The sequence below is a fragment of the Drosophila suzukii genome, chromosome 3, assembly GCF_043229965.1.
Source record: "Drosophila suzukii chromosome 3, CBGP_Dsuzu_IsoJpt1.0, whole genome shotgun sequence".
Lineage (NCBI taxonomy): Eukaryota > Metazoa > Arthropoda > Insecta > Diptera > Drosophilidae > Drosophila > Drosophila suzukii.
Window position 1 is genome coordinate 86,982,829 of NC_092082.1, and position 18,719 is coordinate 87,001,547.

At 43.3% G+C, this 18,719-nt stretch overlaps 2 protein-coding genes across 6 annotated transcripts in view; one reads left to right on the forward strand and one right to left on the reverse strand.

The window, feature by feature from the left end:
* RpS3 (ribosomal protein S3) overlaps positions 1–18,719 on the forward strand; it is a 261,493-nt gene that overhangs the window by 156,061 nt on the left and 86,713 nt on the right. The gene's annotated exons all lie outside the window — the stretch shown is intronic.
* orb (polyadenylation element binding protein orb) lies at positions 989–18,628 on the reverse strand. Of its 5 annotated transcripts, none has more exons than XM_036818228.3 (10): positions 18,239–18,628; positions 16,857–17,333; positions 6,940–7,162; positions 5,453–5,919; positions 4,540–4,676; positions 4,223–4,454; positions 3,165–3,865; positions 2,929–3,109; positions 2,483–2,868; positions 989–2,425 (listed from the first exon to the last, which is right to left on the reverse strand). In XM_036818228.3, exons 2-10 carry the CDS (start codon positions 16,872–16,874, stop codon positions 2,050–2,052), a joined length of 2,721 nt encoding a protein of 906 aa, XP_036674123.3. In that variant the 5' UTR covers positions 16,875–17,333; positions 18,239–18,628; the 3' UTR covers positions 989–2,049. The 5 variants fall into 5 exon arrangements, with proteins under 5 accessions (XP_036674123.3, XP_036674122.3, XP_070851724.1 ...); XM_036818227.3 differs by having other exon boundaries at positions 18,185–18,628; XM_070995623.1 differs by lacking the exon at positions 18,239–18,628 and having other exon boundaries at positions 16,857–17,344.

Below are 18,719 nucleotides of genomic sequence, written 5' to 3' on the forward strand. Positions count from 1 at the left end.
CGTTAATTGCATTAAAAGTAGTCAATAAGCTTTTTGATTTGTGGTTGGCATTAAAGCGATTTAAGTGGGTGATTTGCTTGGGTTCTCCTCTCTCCTAATCGAAGGCAATATGTATGTGAGTATAGCTAGGTAAATGGTTAGTAACAATGCACTTTTCCGGCATTCGTGGGCCTGGGTTTATTGCTACTTATACACCGGCCAGCTTCTGGCCAGAGTCTCCCGGGGATCGTCTGGCCCTGGCCAAAGAAAACTAAGCTAGGTAGGCGCTACAACAGAAACCGTTACACTAAGAGGCATCCTTGTTTACCCTAGACCCGCAATCCCTCCACAGTTCCCATCTTGGTTAATTAAAAATTGCTTATCCTCGCAAATCTATATTAAAAACTAAACAATTCAACTAGTCTGCAGCTGTCTAGCCTTCTTCTAACCTCTCGTCGTTCTTCATTTATTGTTATAATTACTTGGTTTCATATTTGTTTCTTTCGAAGACTACCATAAAATCCCTGTAGGTTCATCGTAATGCGTGTGTGTATGTCTGTATGATCGAGATAATGCTAAAAACAATTAATGCCTAGAGAGTAGTAATGCGTTAAAATGTCACAAAACACCCGCAGCGTTAGTTTCGTAAAGACTGAACTACTCGATTACATTGGTTGCATTTGTTTTTTTTTGGAGTATTTCAGTTGCTCGGTAAAGTAATTTGATTGTTTTTATGCTTAAATTCGTTTGAATTTAACTTTTGATATTAGACTAAGTTTCTTAACTTCGTTCGCATTCTTAAGAGTAACAATTAGCATGGGAAGCGCAGGTTAGTGTTTAGTTGGGTTAAGCTTGGATTAAGAGTTGCCAAATGAAAACAAGGCGAATTCAAAAGCAATTTTGTATATTTGTTTGGTTGGTGAATATACGTGTGAATGTTCGTTATTCTTCTTTTAGTGATCAATTTGGTTTTGGGTTATTATCCCTATTCTTGGTAGGTTTACAAATCATGTACAATATGTATTAGTTTTCTATGCGTACATTGGTGTATTCTAGATAGATAAGCGCTGGAGAGATCCTTTCTCAAAATACATGAAAAATAATAAGTAGACATAAATTATATCCTTATTGCCGATGAGCTCTAAAACTGGAACAGCCAAAAAAGCCAAAGAAAGATAATTCCTTAAAACAAAGTTCAACAATCAATCAGGCATCGCGTTAATGTTCACAAGGATAATGCTTAGAGCTAATCCAAAACAAAAAAAACTAAACAGTATATATATATAATAATAACTCAGGTGTGTAACAATTCAATGAGTAACAAAAAGGGGGGACTGGTGAGTTAAACGAATTTACAATTTTTAAAATGTTTTCCTAAAAATTGAAATTCCCTGATAAACGCTTAACGGACAATCCAAATCAAATGATCATAACTCGGGTCTGGGGGCTTGGCTATGTAAAAAGAAACTACATAAAATTTCTCAGTAATAGCGCAAAACATAACAAAAATGGTTATTCTAACCTCTCTGCGCGGAAAATTGGACGAGACTCATCCAGTTCACCGCCATTGGCCGCGCAGTTTCGTTCGCTTAAAATTAGACATGTACAAATTAGAAATTATTAACTGCTTTCTTAGCCAAAAAGTAACTTGAGTAGTATGTTGATGAGGGGTAATGAGTAAATGAAATTGCTCATTTCATGTATCGTTTAGCATTCGAATGCCAGCTCCAAATGCTGATATGTAAGCATGATTATCAAAAAATAGTATGAATGGGGGGTTTTTTGTTTCGATTCGAGGGTGTTCGGTGTGGGGGAGTCGACTAACACTAATTACCTTAAAGGAAATTCAACGTGTAAGCTTCACATCGTACCGATCTAATATACACATCAATAAAACTGTGTTTACAATGATAATGACGATGATGAGCCTGGGTCTCCATCTCGGCTGCAAGAAACTGTCTGCGAAAACGTCTGCGCCATTTCTTCTACTTTGCCTAAAAGTCCAAAATTCCGCACTGTGTGAAGTGCGGAAATATCCGTTAAAACGGTGCGGATAAAAGCCGTAGCAGTCTAAATCGCCTGATGCTGCTGCTGACGATGTTGCAAATGCTGCTTTTGAAGTTGTCGCTGCTGATGCTGTTGGAATGTGTACATCGATGTGGCGGCAGCGGCATTGGCAGCTCCCGCGTTGCCCATCAGATTGAGATTGTGCTGCCGCGACTGCTGGTCGAGCTGATGATGGTGTTTCTGCTGCTGCTGATGTGGCTGGCTGTGCCCCATCTTGTTGTCGCCGTTGATGCTGTGGCTAGAGGAGGCCAACGAAACAGTCGACGAGGATGGTCCGATGCCAACCAGACTCTGCGACTTGGAGTTTCGTGTCAAGGGCTTGTGGTTCTTGACGATATCGCAGCTGTGCTGCCATTGCCAGCAGCTGCGGCAGAAGTACCTATAAAAAGTATAACCCTATTATCTAAAATTTCTACATTTTCACTCTCAAACTCACCGGAAACATGACAATTCCCGACAATAGTAGGGACCGTGTTGCACCCCGCATATAGAGCATAAAGCGTCTTCCAGGTACGGATCCACCTGTACCTTCTTGGTGAACTTGGTCGTCCTTATCTCGATGAAGGCGGCAGAGACAGCTTTCATGTAGGAGCGGAAGTTGCTAAAGGTCACACGTCCCGATCCGATTGGGTACTTGTACTTGTCCGTATCAATGCCGGCATACAGGACACCGTCGAAAAGATCGTCCATGATTTTCCCCAAGCCCTCAGCAGTCAGTTTGCCGTGCAGGGCGCCCACAAAAACGGTCTTCGTGGGGTCTAGTTTCTGGGAGCTTGAGCGCACAAAATTGGAGTCGGCAATTATCCAGGGAATGACCTCAACCTGGAAACGATTGGAGTCAAATTTAAGGGAGCCTAAATTAGTTGAAAACTCGGAACTAACATCCTTGGACTTGATGCGGCGTGAAGAGATTTTGAAGAAGTAGTTACTGCCACTTTGCGAGTCATCCACCTGGACCACACAGGCCGAGAGTAAGGCCTTAACCTGCTTGTCCGATTCAAAGATGATGTAAACATAGCCCTTGGGCTGCGCAGCCTGCTGCTCCTTGCCGGGCCACTCCACTCTAAATCAATATTTAGTGTTACCGAAAATAGTTTAACCAGTGTATACTCTCTTACTTGATGGATCCAAACGGCTTGAAGATCTGGATGAGCGACTGCTCGCTAATGTCCCACGGAATGCCGCCGAGGAAGACCTTGGGAGAATAGTTGAGCATACGGTGCGAACGTGGCGGCAGCTGACCGCTCCAGGTGCAGGTGGCATCGCACAGGGCCGCTGAGCTCCTATGGAACTTCGCCACGCGATCCAAGTGGCCATCGTTGGTGGTGCCGTTGCCACCACCGTTTCCCGTCATATCCGACACAATGGACGCTCCGCCCGTGCTCATCAAGCTACCGAGATTGGTTCCCGGGACACTGCTCATCGTGCTTCCGGCATAGCTCTGCAACAGCTGATTGATCAGAGGCATCTGCTGCGTTTGGGCCTGCAGTAGCTTTAACGTATTGATGCGCTGCAGATTTTGCAGTTTGGCCAACTCCATGTCCACGCTAGCGAGGTTTTCCAGGGTGTACTGGCTGAGGCAGTTGTCGTTGCTTCCGCTGGCCACTCCCACGCCGTTGTGTTCAAAGCCGTGCTGTTGGCCACCTCCATTGGCGGCCATCTGCTGCTCGTAGTTCCTGTTCAGGTTGGCGTACTGCTGCTGCAGCTGATGTTGCTGGTGCTGCTGTTGCTGCTGATGCTGTTGCTGTTGTTGGTGGTGATGTTGCTGCTGCTGCTGCTGCATAGAGGCTAGTTTGTTGCTATTCACAGACAGCAGATTCTGAAAGATGATATATAAGATAAATAGATATTTAAAGATATTGCAACTCGTAATATAAAAATGCATCGGCTAATAAGCATGGTACCTTACCCCAGATAAAACTTTAGCCATTATATATATATATATATAATTACTGCAATTTTGAAGAAAAAACTTAAAATATTTATTGTAAAAAAAATCCTACGTGTTCGAATATTTTTTATAAATGATGGAAAAATCAAGAGTGTCTTTTCTACCCCAAAATCTATATAAGTAACAAGTTCGTTTTGAAAAAAAGTATCACTATCTACCGAAAAGATACAGTAGTAATCCGTCGCCATTTTTTTTTTTGAGTGTAGTTACATTTGAAAGACTTACAATCATGTCCAGTAGGTTTGGCTCGTTCATCGACTGGCCGCTGTTTTGGCTCTCTGGTGAGTTTGAGCGCGTGGAAGCGTTTGCCAGGCTAAGTCCCAATCCGCTGCCCATGGAGGACTCTAGGTTAGTGTATCCTTGCTGCTGGGGCTGCTGTTGTTGCTGCTGCTGGTGATAGAGCATGTTGATCGAGTCCATGGAGAGGCCGTTGCCGCTTGAGGAGTTACTGCTATCGCTGCAAGGGTCAAATGGGGCTCGATTAATCAAAGCGCTTAAATAATGGAGCCACGTGCCACATATTATCATAATTCGGTTATTACCTGACTAAAGGTGAACTGTGAAAGGAGCGATTGTAAATAGATGTAGGCGTACTTGGCGATAAGGGTGCAGAGCAATCGAAGCTGATGTTTGTTCTTTGGAAAGCCTTAAGTGGGTTACTTTGTGCAACATTTTCAAACTAAGTTCGCCAATTCACCCAAAAAGAAAGAAAGAATGGAAACGAACAAATAAATTAAAATGAGGAAAGGAAACGGTAACGACAACAGATAACTTCGCTGAAACGAAGTTGCAATACCCTTGCAGAGTTCCTAAAAAAACGATTTTTGTAGTTAAGGTTTCACGCATGCTTCAACCTCTGCAAGGATATTTTAAGTTTAACAGAGTGGGTCGATATTTTTTTTAAATTATTAATACAGATGAAAAAAACCTAATGGAACTGTTTTATTGACACAAATATAAATTTGGTAATATCACGAGAATCCTTAAAAATGTTAAAGTAAATATAATGCTATACTTTCTAAGTAACTTAACAGAATGTAATTATTTATTATTATCAATTTTTAGCACATTTTTAATTAGTATTTATATTCTATAGCCATGTCTAAAAAGATTTTTTTTCCTGAATAGGTATATATTAAAAGTAGTATATACTTTTTCTAATAAATCATAATTACTTTGGATATATATCAAACCAATCTATAATTTTTCGACCCACTCTTGAACACAGAAAGACAGAGACAGAGGGGAAGAGTTAGAAAATCATAAGACGGTTAAGGTCACCGTGCGAGAAGTACGGTTCGATTTTTGGGGATAGATACGAGTACAAGCAAAAAGTTACGAGAATTCAGTGCAAATTGAGTGCATTTAGAGAGAAGTAGAAGGTCACAATCCGAGGGCAGGCATCAACCGGACGGGGAGTTGCCCCCCGAAAAAAACGACACCTGGCCGCCTTACCTGGAAGTAGTCAAAACTGGACTTGGTGCCCGGCGAGGCCGACGACTGGGTCGAGCTGGGCGTCAGTGGAGCGTAGACCGCCGCATTGGCGGACAGTTGGACGCCATCACCGGCGGCAGCGGCAGCAGCAGCGGCTGCGGCCGCACTGGCGAGCAGCAGATTATTGACATCGCTGCCGCTGCCGTTGCCACCGAAGCTGGCGGATGGGTTGCCCGTGGCGGCGGTTGGTCCCACGACTCCTCCTCCCTGGCCCGATCCGACTCCTGGCCCAGGTGGTATTGCTCCTCCAGATCCGGCTCCTCCTACTACCGTTGTTGCAGCACCGCTTGCTGCAGCTCCTGGTGCTCCTCCGCTTCCACTTCCTCCTCCTCCTACCAAAGTTGAGGGGCTCTGGCCAATACCGACCACTCCATTGGAACTGCTGCCTCCGCCGCACAGGCCAAGTAGATCGTTCAGTGTGATTGGATCTGCAGACAGAAAAAGAGAGAGAGATGGTCGAGGGGTAAGTACAATGTCAACAATTATCGTAAAGTTTGCCCAGCCCTCGATAAATCAAAACTATTGCCCCTCAAGCACTTTGCAAATATTCGACCAAAACTGCTAATAAATTAAGCGTACTGCAGTTGCTGTTTGTGTTGTCCATGTTGCTCTGGCCATTGCTGTTGGTCGTATTGCCGTCTTGGGCCAAGTTCTGGGCTCCGTCGCCAGCAGTCAGGCTGCCAAGGTCCTTGGAGCTTCCTTTGCTTGTGTCGCTGCTGGTGGAGCTCACATCGCTGTTGTTGCCAAATTCAAACGAGTCCTGCGATATCGACATCGTCGACTTTCCCATATATGGCTTCTCCACTCCCAACATGGGTGTGCTGTGTTGCTAATCCTGATGGAATCCTGGCCTTCGACTTCGACTACCGCTTTTGTGTTAGTGCTTACTTATTGGACGGAAGTCAATTTTGAGGACTATTATATTTAAAATTTCGATTGGTACTGTAAAATTTAATATTCGCTTCTTGCTGCTGCAGTAGTGACAATTTTAATTCGAAATGAAAATGCGAATTTTTTACTGCGGACCACGGTACGGCAGTCCGACTTGCAAAAAAAAAAGTGTATGATTAAATTAACTTAATAATAATGATGACAGTGTCTACGAATTATGTGTGCCGACTTCTAAAAGTAAAAAACTATTGAAATGTTTTCTGTGGGGCTCTGACATTTCCTGCGTCCAACGACTTTGACAACAAAGTAAAAGGATAATCTAGTATTTAATTAGTCTACATGTGTTGGACTAAAGATTTATTCCATATTTATTCAGTATTTTTTTACCGAACTGCTTTAAACATTTCCCTTGATTTTTTACTGCACAACGCAAATTCTTTAGAGCAGTTTCAATAGCTCTTGTTTTACTTCTGCAAAACGCGAATTCTTTAGATCTTTCTTAATAACTCTTATAAATTATGATCTTTTGACACAACTCTTAAGATCCCTATGCTCACCGTTAATAAAGGATATCAATCCATCGTCGTTGCATCTGTCCAGCAGATTGTGTTGCAGTTGCTGCTGTTGGTGGTGCTGCAGTTGCAGCTGATGCTGCTGTTGCTGCTGCTGATGGTGATCCAGGTAGGAGCTGATCGAGTGTTTCTGCAAGAGCTCCGAGGTGGAGCCTCCGCTCAGGGCTCGCATATTGCCACCAGAACCGGAGCAATCAGGAGTGTCGTACTGGAAATATAAAAAGAGAAAGAGTTAGAGGGGTTTGTAGAACGATGACATCAGGCAAGAGATTTGAACTGCAATCGTAATAAAAACGGGCGACAGTTGGTGAAACTTTTATTGTCCCTGTGTCTACTATTCTGTTTAAGGTGTTTCATGGGTGTTTAAGGGGGAGTTTCAGAGTTCCTGCCCATCCAGCCGCCCAACGGTAGCAACTAATGAATCGTTTATCTTTCACATTTCTTGCCACATGCCAGGCAACAACGTGGCAACCGCACGAGTACAGCCACAAGGAGACAATTCCACCAGTACCACCACACCACTCCCCCAGTTTTCCGCACCCACTTTTCGCCCATTTTCCAGTACCGACAGCACCCACAGCAGCCGACCCTTGTGTCGCACTTTCCTCTGAATCTTCCTCGCTCTCCTCTGAAGCACTCTCGAGCGCCTGGGCGCAATTAAAAGCGCATCAAGTGTCAGTGGAGCACACTTAAAAATGCCAAATTAGTGCAAATATTGTTATCAGGCACTCACCAAACAATTTAGCGCAAAATGGCGTACAACTCATTACGCCGGATTAATGCAGCCCACGAAACGGAACGAAAGCCAACGAATCGAGACGAGTGACAGCAATCGGAAATGAGAGGAGCAGTAGGAGGAGGATGAAGTGTGTCTATGTGGGATGGATGACGAGGACGAGGACGAGGACTGTGAATGAAGCGAAATGTGCCAAAGCCAAGGCAACAAGTCACTGTCGATGGGCGACGGTCAATGGTCAGCTGATGAGTGGGTGCCAACGAGTTGTTCCAGTTACCTAAAAAGGATTCACGAGAGAGATTCTGGACGAGTCCTTGATGGTCTGTGCAAGTCAGTGGGTTAGCAAAATGGTAATGGTGTTTTGGGGAGATATATTTGGATGCAAGACACCTTACTAATAGATAATATTATACTCATAAATACTCGGAATAACAGAAATATCTTCATGGGATCATACCATGACAATATGATCAACCCATGACAATTTGTTATCACATAATCTGCGTTTTAGACAAAGAATTCCATAAAAACTTAAATTAACTTGCAAAAACTCATTTGCTCACTTGTTCAGCGAGTGGAAATGATGCGATTTTCCTGGCCCAAATGGATCCAGTAAACAGTTGGGGCCACAAGTTAAAGATCTACCGCCCACATAAAGGACTGACAAGTCGAGGCGTACGTCGAAAAGAACTTCCATCCGCTGGCAAGTTTTGAATGCCGGGGAACGGAGCGACAGTCGACGGCTTCCTTGGTCTTTGTCAAGATGTCACAACTATGTTAAGTACAAAACTTGCTATGGATTTAAAAATTGAATGACAACTTGATGAAGGTACGTGCAAAGTCGGAAATGGCACGAACATCCGAACACACGCACGGCAATCACACATCCTCCTCCTCTGCCAGGATGCGAAAATGGAGGATGTGCCGGACAACTCGGCTCCGTTTAGAGGCGTCATTGTGGCCCACATGTGTGCTTTTGTGGAGGATTTCAGACTTTGTTTCTAGCCTACATACGTCACACCGCCCGCCCACAGTTACAACTTGTGGCAGGCGATAAAAAAAGCGGCGTCAATGAATGCAAATTACAAATAGTCTTCAAGCTATTTTGTAATGCCGAGGCCGCGTCCGCATCCGCATCCGCATTCTCATCCGCAACCGCATTCTCATCCGCAACCGCATCCTCCCCCGGAATCCGTCGTCAAAAAACACCAGTAAGACGCTAAAAGCTTTCGCTGGCGGAAATAGAAAAGGCGTCAGAGAGACTAACGAGAATATAAGGCCACCGCCCTTAAAGGGAAGCAGGGATGCTCTTTTTTAGGACCAGATGGTAGCAAAGATCATTTATAAGGGATGAATATGTTAAAAAGTATGATTTATAACATATCATTATGATTTTTAAATCAAACAAATCATTCCGTAAATAAACTAAATAAGTCACTAAAATTATAAAATTTCTTGGATTTTATACAAAATCTTGATTAAACAATCTTAACTTTTTATATGGTATATCGACTTAAAAATAAAAAATATCATGTGGATCCTTTTCAGGATCGAATGGTAGCCAAGATCTTAATAGTAGAATGGATATCTTGAAAAATTGAAGTAAGATCCAATAGCGTTTATTCAATTTAAAAATTTCGTGAGGTTGCAAAGAACATCTTGAATCTCAGCTTTCCAAGAATTATAAAGGTATTTTTAAAAGAGGGAAATCGAATGTGGAAGAACTGAGGTAAAGTGAAATCAACAGCCGACACGTAAGTGCCAAATTCTCGCTTTACAATGGGAATAGCTCAATCAAACAGCGATACCCGGCCAATATGTACTTTCTTTCCCCAGAAAAAGGGCCCATAAACAACGAAATTGAATACGACAAAAAATCTTAACCACCCGTTGACGCATAGATAGCACCCTGGCCTATTGACTGCTCTATTCGTTGAGCCCCACACCTCCTCTGATCATCTCCCCTAAATCGAAGCTCCTGTTTCAGTTTCGGCTGCTTCGCCTGCCACTTGTCCTTTGCTGTCGAGGATTTGCAAAATTTGATTCAATGGCATTGCTGTGTCCAAGTTCCTTTCCCTTCCACATCCACATCCACATCCACTCTCTGCCAGCTGATGGCTACATGGAGATATTCGGCATCTCTCTGCGTTCGATCCGAAGACGTCAGCCAAGAGGGGCCAGGCCAAGGAGCCGTTCCACCCATAACTCAGTAGTTATTTATCCCATGTCCATTCGACTTGGCTTTTGTGTTCCTCCTTCGTTTCTCCTTTACCCTGGTTGTTGGCCATTTTCTTGGACTTTTCTTGCATTTCATTTTTGGCAAGCGATTTGCCTTGGCTGCCTTTTGGTTCTGGGATTTCGTCCTGGGCCCTCTGGTCCTCGGCCTGGCCTGCATTTTAGCGGATACACTCACACATGATGTGGCATGGTGGCTTTGAGGGGGGGAGATGAAAAGCGTTTCCGGGGCCATAGCCTCTGTAAAATTACAAGTTTCTGCTTTCAGAAGTCATACAAATTATTATGTTTGCATCGCTTACAACACTTATTAGATGTCCTGCTCCTGTTTTTCATCCTTTTTTCTCTGGTCCAAAGGGTTTTCGGCATTAAAATTTGATGGCATGTAGTGATAAGCGTTCAATAACGACGTTGTCCTTGTCGTCGCCATTCCTTCCTGCCCTCTTTTTCACTCCCCTCCAAAGGGCCACTTCATTCGATTCGTTTCGATTTCCCTCTGCACTCTGCCCTTTTCCCCGATTTCCCAGTGACCGCAGCCAGAGGTTAATGCACAGTTGTAATTTTTTATGGCCGATTACATGTTGCCAACTTGTGGGCGAAAAACGGAATCGCAGGGCGGGCAGGAGTGGGTTGGCAGTCCATAAAGGATAAGAGTTATGGCCGAATGCATTTGAATTTGCCAGCGGTAATAGAGTGTTTGCATATTACGTGGCGAGTGTTTAAATCCCCTGAAAGGATTCGGGATGCAAAATTTATGGAGTTCTGATCTATAAATTGAGGGGTGCAGGGAGGGCAAAACGATTGGTGGACTGCCAAAGGGGAAATCAAGTAAATGCAACTCAATTTACGACAAAGTTTTTATTTCCCACAAACTATTGGCAAATTACGAGGTTAAGTCAGGAATTTATGTGTCACTTGGATAGCTTTCGTTACAAAATGTAAGAAATTCAAAGAATTTAATTATTATTCGTGGGATTAGCTTTTAGCAATCGTTCTAGTAAATATACTTTACTTCCCTTTATATTAATAATTTAATTTAACAATTTACCCAAAGTTCGTTACTTAACACCGCTTTTCACTAATAAACAATCGATATAATCGTTATATGAAACATTGTTTAGAAATGGTTTCAATAGGAAACAAAAATTTGTGCTCAAGGATTTAAAGAAATCGTGTAAAGTCTGCACTCTTCTATTGAGCACCATTCTGGGCACCCCTTTTATGTATACTTATAAGTTTTTTACGATCTGTTGTAAAAGTTCAACTAAGTGGATTTCTCTAGAATGCAATGACGGCGTTTAATGTTTGTAAATTAAAAAGCATTCACCGGTGTCGAGACCTCTTCGACTTCGAACTTTGTCCGCAGGCTGGAGGAGGATTCGGTGGGTGGATGGGATTGGGGATTCGATAAGATGCAAATGCCTGCAGGACAGCAAGCAGTGCTGGCGTTGGGTTCCAATCCAGTGGCACGTAATTGCTGCGCCTACATATCCTGCATCCTGAATCCTGAATCCTGATCCTCCTCCCACGTCCTCGTTCAGTTCAGTTCAGCAGCTGCTGCCTTGTTTGTGTTTTGTGCTGTACTGGTGCTGTGCTGTGCTGTGCATTTCATTAAATGCCAATGGCTGGGCAAATTAAATTGAGTTTCGAGCATGTTCGAGTGAGGAGTGCCATTTCATCAGCTTTGAGGAGGATGCGATGTGTCGCCATCATATTTACATAACTGCATGTGCGCGCTTGTTTTTGTGTCCTCTGTTTTGTGCAATATGAAAACAAGACATTAAATGCCTTTCTGGATCAAAACTCAACTATCAAAGCGCATGCAGACGTCTTCCCAGGCTGCAGGACCTCCTCCTTCTCCTCCTTTTCAGCGGAGTCAGTCGCAGTTACAGCTTCCTTTCGCATGCAGCCCATCCATTTAATAATAACAATATCCTAATTCAGGCAAGTCACTGACAGCAGCAGCCTTTACATGGGCGTAGCCAGCCCCTCCTCCCCCTTCAGAGCCCCCTTTCGGCAAACAAACGAGAGAAGCGTAGCGACATTTCAGTTTCAACGGCAACATTTCCGATTCTCGGCGCTTTGTTGCCGTTGTTATTGTTTCTCTGGGGGCGGCGGCGGGCGGTAATGGTGGGTGTGCCGTCACAAGTGGGCGGCCTCCAAAAGGGGGCGTGGAAGGGGCCAAGGAGCCGTCAACAGGCATTCAATACATGCACGTTTGTATGAGTGCTAAGTGGAAATAAAACACGCGCTTTTTCCGCACTGTATTATCTGCCACCGCTGGATCTGTGGATCTGTTTCTGGTGGTGGTGGTGCTGGTGGTGGGTGGTGCTACTCCAGCTCCTCCTCCTCTAGATCCTGCCAAATGGTGGTGCATGCTGCACATTTTTTAGGCAGCCCACGAGGCGAAAAGGCACAACTTTTCCGGGCCTATTTAAAAACAGAAAACTCAACAAAGTTGCATAAATGCTGGGAAAAGTCCTCGAATGGGTGATGCTTCATGCTCAAAATATACAAAACAATATATTATATATTTAGAAATTATAGAAAATAATGCTTGGTGTTAAAAAGGTTCAACAATAATACCTATCAATTATAAGAAAAGGTTCCAAAAAGCCTTATTTTCTATTAATAAGCACGTTAAATTGAAGCTGCCCTTATAAGTATGCTATATTTATACAAATTATGGATGGAGGGTTATTATTATTTTAGGGACATATAAAGTACGATGTGATTTTATGCTTAATATGTTTCAAAATAATCCCTCCCTGGATTTAATACAAAGTACCTATATAAAAGTATTTTATGTAAGCTTTATCAAGATGAATGGTAAGTACTCTGAACTTTAATATTATATACATCTTTAAAAATGGTATAGGGTATAAATAATATGGATTGGAATATTCTATGCATTGTTAGTAACCTATTTAGATCAGTCATACATTTCTTTTAAAGCAATTAGGACCCATTTTTGATATTTAACTTTCAACATCTAATTTCATGACAAGTTCTGATGACAGAGGTTGCAACCTGCGATCCGTGAGGACGAAACTGCTTTATCATGGGCATTTCAGAACCCTCCACAGAGTTGCTGGGAACCTTTGCAAGGATATAGAAAACAAGAGGCGACTCCAACTGGGTGCTGGCCTTTTGTGGTTTGTGTTTGTATTGTTGTTGCTCCGACTGGATGTTGCTGCTGTTGCTCATTGCTGTTTGCTTCTATTTTCTTTTGCCGCATTTTTGTTCGCTTTTAATGATAACGCAACAGCATTGTGTATATGCCACCGCCGCACTGCCCCATCCTCGGTCTCGTGGCTCATTCCATTGGCCAAAAGGCCTCCTGATACCCTCCCCTCTCGGCCACCTTTCGTCATCCGCTCAACCACAATAATGGTGGGCGGGGCAGGGCAGCATCAGGCGGAGTTCAGGGGGTCACCACAACGACGCATGCCGCACTGCCAATGCATTAAATGCTAGTTGAGCCCAGTAACCAGTACCCAGTACCCAGTAGTAGTAGTCGTAGTAGTAGTGTGTGCAACGTCTGGCGAAGTAAATTCAATTGAATTTTGCACTCGTTTTCTGTTTTTCAGTTTTTCATTTTTCTGCCATTTTCCGCACTTTTTTTTTATCCCTACTACCCTACCACCCCGCCATCCCTTTTCTCATTTTTGTTAAATGCCAGAGGCTCATATTGCAATGGGCTACGCCCTAATAGCAACCACTACTACCCAATCCAGAATCCAGAATCCACAACCGCGGCGGCAGTGCAACAAAACGCACCCTAGTTGATATTTTCTTGGTTGTTATCCTTCTCGCTGGCGGCGGGCGTGTGATTTGCTTGGTATCGACATTTTAATGATGTGTCCTGGGGCTGTTCTGATGCCACCAACACCCAACATCCAATACCACCACCCAACTGCACCACCGCATTGTTGGAGGACGCCTTGGCCGCCTTGTACTTTTGGCATTTGCGCGAAATGTCGAGACATTCCAATAGTCTGCCAAGGATCACAAGCGAGGAGTATTGGAAACGACGGCCTGGGCATCCCAAATCTTGCCCGGGGCATATACTTAAGTATACATAACCAACTGTTAATGCCGCCACCGCCCAAGCACAATGATTTACCGCCCCCATTCCATTCCATTCACTCGAGTTCGGGTTTGAATAATGCCAATGATTTGCCCACTGGAAATCAAATTTGAGCCGGCCAATAACTGCCATTTGCAGGCGGTCATTTAGGGAAAGTGGCCCAGTATTCACTTAATTACACCATTAATACTGATGTTTATGGGTTGTTGGGGTTTTGTGCTATCAACAGGTACTGATTTAAGTTTCTAGGGATTGAGGGTATTTTGTATATTCCGGTTAAGGAATCAATTATACAATGTAACAATAAATATCTGCATATTGAATTGCACATTTCGTATTAAATATTTAAATTAAATACAAGAACTTGAAGCTCAACACAAAAAGATCGGCAGAAAATAAGTATTAGATAAGATGTTAGTCATGTTAGTAAGATGTTTTTTAATGCTGAGTCATTTAAAAAGATTTTAACATTAAAATCATCAGAATTTAACATTACATTAAAAACAACTTTGAATAAAAAGCGACATATATTTTTATTTAATATAAGATCTTTGGTTACGTGAAGCTTTTTTTATAAGGGATCACAATAAATATCCAGTTTCTCTTCTTTAGTAGGAAATATTTTCATTTGATTTATTCACCGAAAAAATATTAATCTCTCAAAGAAAACCTCTGCTGTCTTAGACTCAAAGCATCCCTTTGAGAACTCCCCGTAGCTATTGATGGACTGACCTGAACTGAACTCCACTTGGACTTCCTTGGACGCTGGACAAAAAGGACAATAAAAGAAAATGCTGTGCGAAACGATGTCACAGCAGGATATGGACATATGTATGCAGAGCAGGACATCACACATCCCACAGCAAATAAAGTGTACAGCATTTCTTATGACCGACAAATTTTCCGTTTTGGTCCCCGTACCCGCATTATTTATAGGCATTTTAAACAGCGGGCAATGGCGCAATGGAAGTGAATGCAAAAAATATAAATAATACGAGCGAGGGGAGAAAGGACATTAAGTACACGCCACGTTGGCATGAAGTAGACGCATTTTAGACATTACCAGCAAATAAATATGAATGTACCGAGCAATACAGCAAGGGGGATAGACTCTGCTTACACGACGAAATTGACATTTTGCATTTAGTTATTCAGTTGGGTCTATTTGGATCTTTTTATTTTTTTTCCTGCAACCATTTTGCTGCCGCTGCTGGCAGCCACAATAAAATGAGAAGAAAAATTGCATAATAACCCCTTTGAAATCGTCGGATTATCCTTAAATATTTGTGTAAACATTGTAACAAATGCGCAGCTCCATTGTCAGCCAACTCGGGCCATGGATGTGCAGCACAGGACCCCCATCTCGGCCTCCATCTCCATCTCGGCCTCCTTGAAAGCCATCCCCAATCCATTGACGTAGTCAAGGCAGCTTTTCCTCAACCCCTGTGCGTCGACTGTCGTCAAATGCCTGAATGATGAGCAATAGACGGGTCCGGGTCTCCTGTCACAGTCGACAATGAGCAACTTTTTGCGAAGGCGGAGGACGTGGCAAGGATACAAACGGGCGGCTATGGCGTAGCCAACAATGGGCCCAAGTGCTCCGCCGAGGGGAGGCGTCTTGAAAAACCTGTCACACATATTGACAGTCGCTTTAGGATCGCTTAAATCAAGTCTGGGGTCGGGCCGGGTTGGTTAGCATGTGCGTATCAGCATAAAGGATATTGTAATCATTATGGATCGCATGTGGGGGTGAAGGGCAATTGGCGTATCTGACATAATTCCGATGTGTATTGATATGGAGTGGATTGTCAGGCAGGATAATTAATTTTTCGGAGGATAAAGAAAAACCCAAGATGCCAGAAGTAATCTTTCGGGATATAAATATGGCTAATAATTGTCATACTAAGTAACACTGCTGAGGTTTAAAGGTTTTTGGCTTGTAAAGAAATATAATTCGACATCCCCTATAAAGCAAAATATAAAAATCATAAAAATACTTGATTAACAATTTGTTTGCAATACATTTTTTAGTACTGATGTAATAATGATTAAAGTCTGTTTCATGTCCTTTTCTGTTAAAAATCATACATATTATGTATTAAACTGAAGATCTCATACGTGTTGACTTATTTAACCAAGTAGATTACATGATTCAGTTTTTCAGACAATAATACAAAATGTAACAGTTTTAAAAATACTTCATACTGACAAAGGAAACCCGTTTTAAGAATAAAAACATACAATATAAGTGTGGAACTTGTAAATGCAACCACTTTAGCCGTTTTTTCTGTTCCACCCACCCAGAGCTCCCTCGTTTTTCCTACGCCTTTTTTGCGCCGCCGAGTGTCCTAATCGAATCATCTCATTTAAGTGAATTAAAAAACATATAAAGGCGAGCGAAATTAAATCACGCAACTATTTTGCGCAACAAAGAGTACAATTAAACGGCCACCCACCCGGCGGTGGCGGTGGTGGCAAGGACGAAAGGGAGGCGCACGGGTGTCTGGCGCAGAAAACGCCGCAAGTTTAATCGAATTTAACTACTCATAATGTGCAACAGACGTGGGAGAGGGGGGTTTTGTTTCGCCTGATGGGGGTTGGGGGTGGGCAGAAACTCCCCCTCAGAAGCGAGGCGTAAAGTTGGGCACTAATCTTATTAGGATCATCCCGGACCAGCCACTCACGAATCCCAATTGGGAAGGTGAGCTGGAAAAGCCAGCTGATGGAGCTCTCTCTCTTTCATTCCCTCTCTCTCTCTCTCGCTCTTTCCGACTCCTGTCGTACGTGAGCGTTTCAATTACCGCTCTGGAGTGCGAATGGGTTTTATTATTATTTACATACCTGTTGCAGCAGGGGCATTGTTTTGAATAAAAATTCCAATTTCCACACTTGTTCACGTTGTGCTCCCTGTTCGTTCGTGCTCGTGCGCGTTCGTTCGTGTTCGGCAGGAGCGGCAGGAGCAGCATCCGCTGACAAAGCGGCAAAACAGATGTCACCACTTCCGCCTCTCGTCCTTGCGCTCTCTCCTTCCCTTTTCCTCTTCCTCTTCCCCAGCCGGCGGAGAGTCCTCTCGCGCAGTGTCTCTCTCTCTCACTCTCTCTGTCTCTCTCCTGCGCAGGCCTTCCGGTTGGAGTCTGGGTTTGTGTTGTTGTTGTTGCTCGCCGCTCGGGGCTCCACAGGATAACGGGACGAGTGAGCGAGCGAGAGGGGGCGAGCGGTCGCAGGGGACCCAAGACAGCTGGCAGATGTGGCCGTATCAGCAGCAAATAGTCATCGATTCATTATTCCGCCTCGTCAACGATGCAAATTTCGAAGGTCCTGAAAATATCATCGGCATCGGCTTGAATTAATAATAAGTACGCACACCTCTTTGTAGTTTCCGAATCACTGGAGTTTAAAGAAAACACACGCGTACGCACTTGAGCGTTAAATGCCGTAAATCGATCAAGGCGTATCCCTCTCTCTCTCTCCATTCTCACTCTAGCACCAACTAACTGTAATTAACTGTAATCCCGGGTCGTTTACTTTAAAACGTCCCCCTTTTATGGTCGCCAATAACACAAACTATGCATTATCCTTTTGGGGGGTAATGGGGTAATCCTTTCGGAAGCTGTGTGTTGAGCGAACCTATTATTAGAGCCATAAATCAGCATGAGATGAGCAGCGGAGTTGTAAAATGGAGATGGAGATGGAAGACGGAGCTGGAGCCAAGCCCTGTCTCGCTCTCTCTCCACTCGCTCTTTCTCTCACTGTGCGTAGAATAATGGGTAGTAAGAATAAGTGTATACACGGAGAGAAAACTAGGTGTGCTGACATGATTAATTTAAATTTTTTAATGGGCCATGTCATTTCATAATGATTTTGCAGTAAACAAATACAATCTGGCATTTTTCGATATGCAAATAACATGACCTGCGCATTTCGAGCTTTATTTTTTTCCGTGTAGCTTAGGCGGCGATTGCTTGTTGTTGTTCTTGCAGAGATGACGTGAGCCAAAGGAAGGACAAAAAAAAAGGAAGAACCAACGGCACATACTAGTAGTTGTAAAAAATACGCACGGTGGAAATGAGAGAACACGAAATGAGCCGCTGCCCTGTTTTTTGCTGCTAACTTTTTCCTAGCAACTACGCTAATTTGTTGTGCCGGCTAAAACCAACACCAATACATACCAAAGTCGCAAAAACACGCGCCTCGCATTAATTCGTGTGAATTTAATTCCGTACCCGCAATAATCGCATCCCGTTTCTTTTGTCGTCCGCCAAGCACATTTTTACACACACTCGCACACACGCCGCCAGGAACCGTTACTTCTGCCTTGCACGCCCTTCGCCGTTATCCGTTTCTCCTTCCACTGCTGTTTCGCCAAAAACTCCACTCACGAATGCATTTTTTTTTTGTTACTATTTAACTATTAACTATTTTGATTGTTGAAAATCGTTCGAATGCTGAATGGCGGCGCTCTAATTCGATTTTTGCGTGGAGTGGAGTGCGAACTTTGCCGGGGCAAAACAAATTATTAGAAGAAACTAAATATCATCCCGTGATATTTTCTATATTTTATGTCTTATTTATTTATAATTTTGTCGGGATTTTTTGGTCGAAATGAACGGGAACGGCTGCTTAAATAGACATCTGTAACAGCGCTGTTAGGCTGCGGAGTCTGCGCCGTTATTAACAGCGTTATTAACATTGTTGCTAAGCAAT

Excerpts from the sequence above, each read along its gene's own strand:
- orb (XM_036818228.3), bottom strand. Across the intron at positions 4,455-4,539 it reads CACAGTTCACCTTTAGTCAG|CGATAGCAGTAACTCCTCAA; the intron begins GTAATAACCGAA and ends TGACCCTTGCAG. Across the intron at positions 3,866-4,222 it reads CAAACCTACTGGACATGATT|AATCTGCTGTCTGTGAATAG; the intron begins GTAAGTCTTTCA and ends ATCATCTTTCAG.